Raw genomic sequence first — 12,812 nt, forward strand, 5'->3', positions numbered from 1 at the left:
ATATACTTAAAAGGCACTTTAAAATGTAGGCACATTTGCTTAAAATGCTTATGCAGACCATCCACCCACTTCTCTCTGCTAGTGAATAGAGCTACTATAAGTGGCCTGATGAAGGAGGAACGTAGCTTGAAATCATGCTATTGAATTTACGTGATGTTCTTATGTGTTACTCAAATCCATCCTTTGGGGGGTATAACTGTAGAGTATGCAGTGTGTTTAGTGTGTGTCGCTGCTGCCTTTAGCTGGTATTTTCAAAGCTTACTTTGACTCATTTTAAGACAAAAAAAAAGAAAAATCCTAAGTGAAGATTTGAGTCTGACTTGCTCTTCAGTACATGAACATAGAACCTGCAGGCCTTTCTTCTCAAGTTAGATATGAGTAAACTTCTTTCTTTTAGATTACAAATGAAGTTTGGATGTTGGTTGGAAAAGAAAACCTCACAGAACTGATCTTCCTGTGCTGTGTTTTTCTAGGGCATCTTTTTTTTTAAAGTGATAAAAGCCTGAGACTTTGCAAGGCATATCTCAGTTACTGTTACTTTAAGAGATTGCAGGGTGAGGCTCTGCTTTAATCACTTCTTATGTTTTGTTCTGGTTTGGTTTTGCTAAAAGGCGTGTACCACAGAGAGTAGAAAAGAATTTGCTGTTTTTTGAAAAAGATGAGGCGGTAATATTCACAGACAGGGCTAGCAAAGAAGCTGCAGAAGACAAGTAAGGGTGGCAGCGTGTCCTTTTGTGGGCAGTTTGGAGGGTTCATGTCTCTTCTCACCAGTTGCATTGGGTGATTAATTACAGCTGCTCAAACAGCTGCTTTGTGCTGCATCTTCTTGTGGCCTTGCCAGGTGACCCCCTCACCAGCCAGTCCCACCACCACAACTGTCCCTCAGACAAGCACTGCACATGAACATGGTTATTGTCCCTCCTGCCCAGCTGGACCACTGACTGCCTTTTTCGTCTCTAGCTTGTAATAAGTAGATTGTATAGACATACAGAAAATAAATAGATTTCCTAGATTTCAATAAATCTCTTGCCGGAGAGGAACCATACCCCATTAGCAGGACAATGGATCTGTTTGTCAAGACATTCATCAGTCTTTCTTCCTGGCATTCAGTGGCTGCTCACCCTGCCCCATGGACTTACATGCTTACAACCTCTGGCAGAAACCAAGGGTCCGGTTGTAATTCAATCAAATCTTTCAACATACGCCTTCCCTTCACCGGTCCTGGCCTCCGAGGCTGGCTGAAATTAAACAGGCAAGAAGAAGCCTAAATCTTCATTTTTCATAACTGAGTCTTAGTTTAGGCCCCAAAGGGGAAAAAGAGGGAAGGCAAGCACAGTGCTAGACTTTGCAGATATGTGTTACAATTTAAACATTGTCTGAAGTGTCAGGAAGTGTCCAGGGCCCCGTCCCCAGTCATTCAGTAAATGGGAAGGAACAGCAAGGCACAATGTGGCAGTTCAAAGCTCCTTGCAGGCTCTGCTCTTCTCATGGCACCAGGAGCTTCTCATTTTCCTGAATCCCTTCTGACACCAATGTAGAACACTTCAAAAGCAACTTTATGCCGACAAGAAACAGTAGTAAGAGTGCTCCAGCACTGTCAAAGGTATTAGCTTTGAGCCAGAGCAGTGTGCCAGCAGGAGTTCATGTGAGACTGCTCTTCCTACTCCTCCAGCCAGGGATGTCCATTGACACTGGGCATTGGCCTGACCTTTGACTGCTGCAGACAACCAACCAATTAAACTGCTGAGATTCTTCTGCTCAGACCATTAAAGCAGAGTCCAGGGGTAAAGCATTAAAGGCCTCTCTTCAAAAATCAAATGAACGCAGCCCAGGCATTTTTCAGAGCTATTTTTCTCATGAAAATGCTGTTTCAATGTAGTCGTTGATCCTGATACATCCTGATAAATCCTTGACTTGGAAGTTTTGCCCTGGTGTTTATGGCCTTTTGTTCAGGAGTTGTGTATGTGAGATTTTTTTGTGTGTCTTTAATAGTTGCAGGACATCCAGCAGTAGTACTGCATCTTCTCTGATTTACTTTTTTTAATGCAGTGTGACAGGTGTAGTACACATGTAGGTTTGCAGACATTCTACCCAAAACCCCAGTCTCCATCCTCTTTTAAGCGTGAACCAGATCTATCATGTTGCAATGAAATTCTATTCTTTCTGGATTGGGCCATTAGTATAAAAATTATATGTGTGTGTGTGTATATATATATATATAGTAACCTGCAACCCAGAAGCCTGAGAAATAATGAATAACACCCAACAGTTCTAATTATTTTAAAGCATTTTTGTATCTTTCTGACTGGCTTTATGATTACTAAAAATTGTGGAATCACTGGTCAAACTGGAATGAAGGCAGTCCTCTAAAAGATCAGAGTTAATAGATATAAACAAAAATAATGCAACAAGTGTTGCTATTTTAATCCATCTGTTTAATTTGGGTTGTCCTGAAACTGGCACAGAATGAATTCTGGGAATGCAAAATGCTTCCATCAGCATAGATGTAAGTCAAAGAGAGGTCAGCAAGCAGACAGCACAAGAATTGCTGACCTACATAGGACTAGCTTTAAGTGCCTGTTTGTTACCCAACTTGGAATGCTTTCGTAATGACTTATAATAACCAAAGTGGGTGAGCAAGACTTTTCTGAAAATTGTGAGTTTTAATGTGTCTCAGGCTTGTGTTTCAAAATATGTTCTCCATCAGTTTCTCTCTAGGGAGCTAGTAATGGTGACGGGAAAGTAAGACATTTCAAATTCAGTGTAAATTTCTGTGTTGATTATTCCCCCTATCCAGCCTGCAGGAGGCATTCCACAGAAAACTAAAGTCTCTTTTAAAAGATTTTATAGTTCTTATTCTTGGAAAGTCTTTTCTGTCCTTCTTGCATCTTCATGGTAACACAGAGTGTAGCATTTTGAATATTAAATCCTACTGTAGCTCATGAAATTTGTCTTATTTGATGTCACAGACTGGTATTTCTGTGGTGCTTTCAGCAAAACGTAAAACACCAAGAAGATATCCCTTAGAGAATATATTTTTTGCAGCCATGCTGGATGCAACCCTTGGTTTGATTAACAAGCATGTTCACCACAGAGACTGAATAAAAGCCAAGGATTTTGTTCTTCTGATTCCCTTTTAACATAACTGTTTCTTAACTCATCTCTCCTGCTGGTGCTTTCCAGACAAGATTTATAGACTTGGTCAGAAAAAGGCAGTTGACAGTTACCAACCTTTTATGTTTTTCACTGAAGGAAGTTCTCCTAAAAATATACTGTCAAATTTAATTCCAAAGAAAACCATGGAGAGGAAGGAGAATGTAGCCTGCTGGGTCTGAACTCACTCCCCATCTCTTCAGCAGGTTGGAGCCCTCTCCTGTGGTGGTCTCCTTTCCTGCACAAGGGGTTGAAGGACAGAGGCCATGGCATGGATAGCAGGGTGCAGAATAGATGGGTGTCTCCCTGCATCTCCCTGTATCCCTCCCTCAAACTTTTTAAGGATCCACTTTCTTCTACAACACTCAAAAAAAACAGGTTCTGAAGAGATACTGTAATTCAGAGTTCCAGCTGTGAGTTGCAAAATCTTATGGAAAAACAACTGATCCTCTGAAGGAGTGAATTTACACCAGACTTCTTCCCATCCATCTTCTCCTGATGGTTTACAACAGCAGAAGCTAGACTAAGGCTTATCAATACTTTTTTTGCAGAGGACTGCTTTTGTTTCTATTAATGGAGTGGATGTCTGGCTTTGGCAGGTATTTCAGTCTTGGCTTCCATTTTGTATTGAGAACAACCCACTAGAAAAACTGAAGGAGGGTGATTTACGATAATAATAACAGTGTTAATAACATCTTCTTAGCCTTCATCTGTTTCCTAACTAAAAGTAATTAAGGTGCTATGATTATATAAATAATTAATAATGATATAATTAATTTTGTGTCTTCATTGAATGGTGTTTCTACCATGTGGGAGGAAACTACTATTCTGGTTAGGCTGATGTTGGATCGCTTGCATCATAAATGTTGGAGTCCAAGAAATATAACAAGGACAAGAAAGAAGACAAATAACATAATGGTTATTTTCATTTGTCTCTAAGGAAGTCTCAAAAACCATGTCTTATGTTTTCATGAAAACACATGTTTTATGTTGCCCATAAAAACACATCTTTAAAATAAATAAATTCAACTTGCTTCCTTTAGAAAAGTTGATTTTAATTAGGTTAGTTACATACATTTTAGCAATACCAGTGTCAAATTATAATAATGCTGCATGACCCATAGCTCACACATCTGAGAAATGCTGCCTTTCCTAATGGAAATGGAATAAAATCTTGTTCCTTTACTGTAAGTTGCGCAGCACGTTGGATGAAAAACGTTGCATGCTCGTCTCAAGAGAATTTGGTATAAAACAGCTCCAGATTTTGTTTGGTGATCTCAGAGCTGGCTGAATAACTCCAGCCTTCCACAGCTCCAAACGCTGACATACAGGGAGATGAGACTTTTGGATATTAAAAGCCTGCTCTGTGATACTGAAGGAGATTAGGTTTTGGAATCCATTCATTGACACGAAGGCTTATGCTGTGAATGGAGGTTGTATTTATTGTCTATGAAACCCCTGAGTTAGCTGAAATAACTTTAATAACTTTACATGCATACATGTATTCTTTCACATTTAGCCAACTCCCCATGATGTCGGTTTCTTTGAGCCAGGAAGAGACAACTTTCAGGGACTTGGCTTGAAAAGATGCGTGCATGTAACACCCCCGGTCACATTTTACAAGAGGCTACAATCAAGCAGTCTTTATACTGGGATTGTCTAGACACTGTGATGAAGTGGGAAAGGGCAAGTGAAAGAAAAAGCCCTTTTTGTCAGTCATTCACTTTGCATCAAACTCTCCTTGCCTGTGCACTCTCATTGCCAGCAAAAAGATAAAGGGAGCAAAAACCAAACAAAAAATCAAGAAACTGATAATTCACTGGTTTTCTATTCATATCATTCCTAGTAAAGAGAAAACCCCTAACCATTATTTTTCTGAAACTACCAGGACATACGTATACCATCTCCTAGTTAATTCCATCTTTTCTGAATTAATGTTTTGAGCAATTTTATTTTTGCAGCTGATTTGTAGTTTTAACTTTTCCCTCATTAATGTGTAAATGAAGTATGTAGAGCTGTCTTGTCAGCACTTGTAAATTGGTATGTGAAATCTTCCCAGATTTCACTGGAGATTTTTTCCCTGCTCAGCTGAACGTTTGTGAATAAGCAACAAGAAAACCCCTTTCCCCCCACTGGTCTCACAGATTTCATGTTTCCCATCTCTTTTTTTCTTTCATTCTTTCATTTTCTTTTCTGATTTTTTCCATGAAAACACGTGGGAAAAAAATAAGAAGGGAGACAGAGCTGGGAGGGGAAAGGGAGGAGGCAATAGAGTTTCAGGGGGAGGTAAGGTTGCAAGCCAACAAAAAGGCTGCTGAGATTCTTTAAATAGTAAAGCCTGCATATCACTTAACTTTTCTGAGGTGAATAAGTGTACATTGCAGCATTCGCACATTTAACCAGTCTGCCCTAATGCCTCACTCCTCCCTGTTCAGGCAGTTGATGCCTCTCTCTACCCTTTTTCTTGAGGCGGGATTTCCCTTCTGGTGTCTCCCGTGCAGTGTTTGCTCACTGCCCGTGTTTTGCTCCCCACGCACCGGAGGCACACCTTCACAGAAGCATAGCAGGGTCCAAGCAGTCAGTCCCAGAGTCATCCCCACCACCCAAAGCCCCCCTGGGCTCTGCTGTGCTGATAGCAGGAGATGAGCCATTGCTCCGCAGGGTCCTCGCCCTCCCTGTGGTCCTGCTTCACTCCCTGGCATTGCTGTGGGGCTCCCTGGCTCTGACAGGAGCTGGGAAAACGTCACCTCTGAGTGAAATCTCCAAACAGAGGGGCTCCAGAACCAGACCATCCTGCTGTTGAAACAGGTAAAAGCAGCAGAGATATCTGCATAGTTTTTTACTGCTGGTACAAAGCCGACCAGGGCACCTCTGTGCCCGTCGCAGTCCCTGCAGCTCACCTGGAGTCGCTGCCGGTCCTGGGGATGAACAACCTCAAGCCCCAGCATGATACTCTGCAACTCCAGCACCAACCAAGCAAAGGCTGGAGGCCAGCACAGCTGCTGCTGCAGCCTCATTGCCAGCTGCAGCATGTTTTGCAGCCTCCAGGCTGTTTCTGTTCATGTGAAGAGATTTAAAGGGTTTGGTGAGGGAACTCTCCTGAGTGGATGTGGTGTCTTGAAGGAAACAGAGAAACGCAAAAAGGACACCTTTAAGTTAAGCCAAGAACCAAGAGATGGTAAGACCTGTGCTTACTGCAGGCAATATGGCTAGGGGAAATTGTTTTTCTGAACAGGCTTGTAGTATAACTGGAAGTATCTTCAAATTGTAGAAAATACCCTTCAACAGAAGGATTATTTTAAATTAGGCAGGTTAGATTTAGGAAGCAGGTATCCAGACTGTGGATGGTCACAGACAAGCAGGGAGCTACTGCATAATTTTTCAAGCATTAGCAGCAAAGGAATATGCTTTTTCTGAATCCCATGAGTTTGTCAAAACCAATTTCCTGTGTTGATGTTGGGGTAAGGCATAAAAAATAGCCAGTCTGGCAGCTACAGAAAAATGAGGATATTTGAAAAAGGATAGGCTTTTTATTTACTCTAAGTGACAGATATTGGCTGAGATGTGAAAAGAAATATGGAAAAAAAAAAAAAGTTCTTCATTATGCTTTTTTTTTCATGTTTTATGCATTTCCTCCCTGTCTATTTGTATGTTCTGGGCAAAGTATGCCCAGTAATTCTAATTTTTTCAAATATTTTTCTGTTGTCACTGCTCTTCTTGTAGTCACAGTGTTTAGAGTATGTTGTTTGTGTGCCAGGTTACGTGTGAGAGTCACCGTACCGGTTCAGATCAAGGGTGCATCCAGACGAGTATCTGATTCTCTAGATTCATCATGCCCTGCTTCAGAAACCAGGGGTTTGTGTCTAGATTCAGCTCGAGTCTGCAAGAAAGAGTTTGGTAACACCAGCACATGGATTGTAAGATGTTAGAGCTGACAGATGAAAAACAATACTAGGTAGCAGGACTAACCTTGGAGGGCTGCTTCTAAGATGTGGCCCAGTACCCTCTGACACCCTCCACCTAGAGAGGGGTTGGCACCTAAAATTGAGAGAGATTAACCCAGGCCCTGGTAGGGCCCAAGGAGGGTGCTAAACAAGAGGTTACAAGAATTAAAAACTTAGGGCAACCTTTTCCAAGCCATACCCTCTCCGTTTCCTCCTATCCAGGATCCAGACTTGGAGACACTCTGCATTTGACATGTTAATTCCTCTGTGACTTTCTCTGGTTTCTTAACTCGTGCATATACCTTTGGCTACCCCACCACCCACAACTGGCAGGTTTCACACTTCAGTTCGGTACTGCATAAAAGGGCACTTCCTTCTGTTTTTGTTGTGCCGTCTGATGAGCTCCCTCCTACTTTCCTGTGCTGTAATAACTATCAGCTCATTGTATGTGCTCTTCTGCTGTCACGCAGAGCTCCAGCAATGGAAGGAGTTGTAGTGCCTTTAGGTGAAGTCAGCTCTTGTGTAGTTGGCAAGGTCAGACATGAACCGTGAGCTAAGCGCCTCGCTCTGTGTTTTGAGGGGAGACTTGGACACCTCCAGCTGCACGTTTTGGTTGTGGCCTTTGCCTGCCAGTTGTGCTCCCATGGCAGAGGGTGAGCAAGAGGGGAAGCTCTTACCGCCTCCATGCAAGCAATTGCCCAGCAGGGCTGGGCAGGGGGCTGCCGCCACGGCAAGGGCAGGCAGGACCTCCTTCCCCAGGCCCCGATGCGAAACCACTGCAAGGAAGATTTTGTGTGAGCTTTTCCTAACCTGTTGCTGTTTGTATTCAAACCACTGTGGGTTTTTTTCAAAGCACTTAAGGAGTATGAGCTTAATTTAATCCTCATCATACGGTATCCCAGCCCATGGCAGGGGGGATGGAACTAGGTGATCTGTAAGGTCCCTTCCAACCCAGACCATTCTATGCTTCTCTCATATGTGGGTTTGAGGGAGATCTGGTGAGCATCAATGTATGAATACCTGTCCTTTCCTTCCTCTTCTAGGATTTTAGATAATGGGCTGTGTGCAATGTAAGGATAAAGAAGCAACAAAACTGACTGATGAGAGGGATGGCAGTTTAACTCAAAGCTCAGGCTACCGCTATGGAACAGATCCCACTCCGCAGCACTATCCTAGCTTTGGTGTGACTTCAATCCCAAACTACAACAACTTCCATGCCACAGGAGGCCAAGGACTGACTGTATTTGGTGGAGTCAATTCCTCCTCTCATACAGGGACGCTGCGTACAAGAGGAGGAACAGGTGAGTTTCCAAGAATTATTTCAGTGCTCTTAGTAAGCATCATTCACATAGTTAGAGCAAGAGCATGGCTGTCTCAACATGCCACTTTTGGAAGAGTTATTTCACAAAATCATGCAACGAATTGAAGTAGGGGTGGAGCTGGGTCTTCAGCCCTCCCTTTGCTAAATTGTAGGTGCCAGTTCACTTGAGGGTTGAGAAATTATGTATACATGCCCAATTCGACTGACTGACTGCCTCATCCCTCCACCAGGGAATGGAAAATGTGGTCTGAGCCACCTCAAGTAGTTAACAGGAAATATTTGGCATGGCCGTGTCTAAACCCTCTCTTCAAACCCCCTTTGCCCACTTGGGATCCTCCACTGTGTGTGGGTACCAAAACAAGAGGACTGATGACTGCACAAAGTGAAGGAGGTGGTGTGCTCACTGACTGCGTAAAAGCACGGGGATTATAGTTGTTGACCAAAAAGTAGGAGGCTTCAGTTTATTTTGCTCCTCAGCAACCAGAGTAGTGTACATTTGGCTCAGCCACCTGATCTCTTGAGGCTTCCTTCCCTCCTGTTTTTCGTGATGGAGTGTAACTCACCTATCTTCTTCTTTAGGTGTAACTCTCTTTGTGGCACTTTATGACTATGAAGCAAGAACAGAAGATGACTTAAGTTTTCACAAAGGAGAAAAATTTCAAATACTTAACAGCTCGTAAGTTTTAGGCTTGGGAATATGTTTTTTACTATTTGTAAACTTATAATGGTGACAATTATGTTTGCTTATTTTATTAGTAAGATCTAATGTTGGATATTCAAGATATGTAGCAGTTTACTCTATGCTTACTTACTTGTCTGCATTTTATGCACTTTTATAAAGTCCTTTATTATTGGAAAATAAAACCCCTTCAACCACATGCAGCTTTACTTCAAAAGTAAGTGTTAGATTGCGTGATTCACTGCATTTCACAGAAAATTCACATTCAGAACTGAGAGCACCAGCTCTGTACTTGCCAGTAGTCACAGTTCTGCAAGGCATGTACTAACACCTTTTGCAATCTGCTGCAAGTACCTCTACACAGAAGCAAGCTAAAAACTGATTCACAAAAGAGACATTACCCAGGCTTGCGTGCCAACATAAGTTTAAAAGCATTTTTTTTTTCCTTTTAAAAGTAGGTGACACAGTCAGAACATGCTAGGAAGTTCTGTTAAGTGAGAATATTATTGTACAATGTACCATTGTACAATTGCATTTGGCATGAAAAACACACTTCCATCCTGGAAATCATCAACTTAAAATTAATTTTATTAACTGCTCATAGAAATAAATCCCTTAGTAATTTAAAAATAACATCTAAAACTTACTGTGCTACTGACCTATATCTGAACATCTTGTAATTCTTGGCTAAGAACATAAAGTTGAAGGCTCTGTGTTATGTTCGTTATTGCTTTCATGTAGAGGTAAAAACGGGTTAACAACCAAGTATGTAGCTTTCTAGAGACTTTATGATATTGCTCTCTTCTTTTTTTTTCTTCTTACACTGTGTGATAGTGAGGTAAATTCATCTCTGGTGCAACTCCAGTTAATTTTAACAGAACAACTCCAGGGTTGGAGTTAGCTCAATGTGCATTAAAGTAAAAAAAAAAAAAAAAAAAAAAAAAAAAAAAATCAGGTAATTCTGTGGAATATTTCATGAAGCCATGAAGCTGAAGAGCTTTGATGTAGATGAAAGCACAGAAATTTCAGTTACAACTTGTAGAGGGAGCAGCAGTTTTAAAACCTCTCTACTTCTAAATTAGCACTTGGAAAAAACCCCTTCTTTAACCTGTCATCCATTTTTGTCCACATTGCCAGCTGCTTTCCCAAGCTTGCGCAAACTATACAATAACAAAAAGAAACAAAAAGAAATTCCATGCATTATAAATTCCTTACATGTGAGAGTTGATGAAGTCAAGGGGTACTCCCTGGGACTTGCAGAGCAATCATACTTGGAGTTGGTGGGAGAGAGAGATTCCCCCATGTGTGAGCAGTTGCAGTACAGGCAGGTAATTACTGCCTGGAGGAAGATTTTCTAAGAGAAAAAAACCAAGCATCTGCTGATTTTCTTGTAGGATTATAGAAGCTCAGTTCCCATCATAGTCAGCTCTGTCTGCTTATAAGCATGGACCTAACCACACTCCTGGAGTACTGACAGCCAGGTTGGGAATCTCCAGTAAACAGCTTTTCTGTGGGAACACATCCTCTCTTCATTTATATCAGAAATAATATGAAATAAACCCATTTTTTTAAGAGTCTGACAATGCTGCTTGCAACCAGAAAGCATATACATGAACAAAAGTAATTTGTGTGGAATTTTTGGAGGGGTTTGGATATTTTTTTAAACTCTCAACAAATGAAATTTGATTTGTGCTTTGGATTCAAAGTTCAGGACAGCAATACCTGAAATGGCGTATAGAGGGTTATCCGTGCAATTTAAAGTCAGAAATGATACCAAGAGCAGTGCAGTATGGGGAAAAGCAGGGTGATTCAGAGCAGAGCCTGGCTTCGGGCTCAGAAGCACCCAGCCATCCCCAGCATCCCCACTGCCACTCCTGCTACACACCCTGGCTAGCCTCCTCCTACCTCAGTCGGGCGTCTAAAATTAAGAGCTGTGAAAAAAGTCTGCATTCCTCCTCCTTTCTGGCAGTGCTTTGAGAGATTTAAGCTTTTCTGTCAAAACAGAGGGGGTTGTTCCTGATGTGATCATCTACTGGACTGCTTTTTCCCTCCCTAGATTAGATATGATAAAATACCTCCATCTAGTGGACTCTCTGTTCAGTAAGGAGAAGAAATGTAATGGTACAATTTATCAATGACAGTATGGCATAATCTCTCAGAAATGTTCTGCAGCAACATATGGGGGAAGGGTTAGCACTTCAGCTGGTAAAGTTAGGGATGTAAACAGATAGGGCTGTTTGCCTGACATACTAAAGCACACAAGGTGTATTAAAATAGTGTCAGCTGCCAGCCTCTAGAAAAGCTACTTCTTCACTTTTTTGAACTGTAGAATTGGAAACGTCTCCTTTTTGACTAATCACAGCTGGTTTCTAGTTGTTTGCCATAGAGTTAGTACTCCTTCAAACTGTTAAAGAAAGTGGAGTTGAAAATTTAAAGTAAGAGCTCACGTTGACACAACCTTTCCTGCCAGTAATAGCTTAGACAGTGTGTTTTCTGTAACAGCTTGCTTACAAAAGAGGCTGGATTCTCTGGCCACATTTGAAAATAGTATTTACTGAACAAATCTCTGTTTTACAGAGAGGGGAACTGAGAATGAGTTTCTAAGCAGTCCAGAAATAGAAAAGAGAATGCTTATTAGTAGCGATAGGAGTTAAACATCAGTGAATCTTCTGGTGCCAAGAATGAAATACGAAATGCTAAATCCCAAACAGTTGCATCCTGTAAACCACTGAGAAATACACTTCTCTTATCTGAAGGGCAGAAACATATCCCACTGTGTGCACCAGTGTATGACAAAAATTGATGTTAAGCCTGTGGAACACTGAAGATGGTCCTGCATGGACCTCTTCATATTTAAATGTTGTAGAATAATGGTTTGTGCAAGTATGTGAAAATGCAGGTAAGTCCTTTGCTACTTCAGATACCTCCTCTAGGTGACCAAGAGAGGGAATGTAGACAATGAAGTGTGATCCTTAAGGGCTATCTAAAACTGTCAACTCCATGTTGATAGGTGGCTTCTCGATGCATTAGGGTTTCAGATTAATTATCCCCATAGAAGTTTAAAATTAGCATTGGATGTAACAGTGTTCAGTTTAGCAGTTTTCCTGTAAGCTCTCTCAAGGGTCTGTATTAGAATAATTGCTAGGAAGACAGTTTTCAATATTCTAGTCCAAATCCAGCCCTCACCAAACCTGATTTCACTGGGTTGTTGTGCCTGTTTATGTCATAGTACTATGTTTTGAAGTATTATTGCTAAGTTTTGAAGCATTACTAATCGCTGCTGAAAGAATAATAGGTGTAAAGAAATACGTATATTATTTGGGTTTAGATGCAAACAGCTCTCTCAGAAGCACACTGGTGATAAAATGGTGAGTTGCTGTGGATTCTCATGCCATGCAGCTGCGGGTGCTGTTAGCAAAGTCAGATCGTTGTCTTTACAGCTGTGTCTTGCTCTCACTTCTCCTTACCTCTGTTTCTGCAGGGAAGGAGACTGGTGGGAGGCCCGGTCCCTGACAACAGGCGAAACTGGTTACATTCCCAGTAATTATGTGGCTCCAGTCGATTCCATCCAAGCAGAGGAGTATGTTTTATTTTCATTGTAAAAACCCATTAGGGCTGTATTTGAAGGAGGTTTGAGGAGTTGGTTTTGATTAATTGTAGCAATTTTTCAAATTACTTACATTATTTTCATTTCAGTTCTTAACTGCACTGATAA

At 41.4% G+C, this 12,812-nt stretch overlaps 1 protein-coding gene across 1 annotated transcript in view; it reads left to right on the forward strand.

Annotated features, from left to right (window-relative positions):
- Positions 1-12,812, forward strand: part of FYN (FYN proto-oncogene, Src family tyrosine kinase) — a 53,510-nt gene that overhangs the window by 6,652 nt on the left and 34,046 nt on the right. The window contains exons 2-4 of the mRNA XM_010082921.1: positions 8,141-8,398; positions 8,998-9,094; positions 12,579-12,677. Of these exons, the coding sequence (XP_010081223.1) occupies positions 8,152-8,398; positions 8,998-9,094; positions 12,579-12,677 (443 nt within the window). The 5' untranslated portion in view covers positions 8,141-8,151. The remainder of the gene's footprint in view (positions 1-8,140; positions 8,399-8,997; positions 9,095-12,578; positions 12,678-12,812) is intronic.

The sequence above is a fragment of the Pterocles gutturalis genome, unplaced genomic scaffold, assembly GCF_000699245.1.
Source record: "Pterocles gutturalis isolate BGI_N339 unplaced genomic scaffold, ASM69924v1 scaffold10620, whole genome shotgun sequence".
Taxonomy (NCBI): domain Eukaryota; kingdom Metazoa; phylum Chordata; class Aves; order Pterocliformes; family Pteroclidae; genus Pterocles; species Pterocles gutturalis.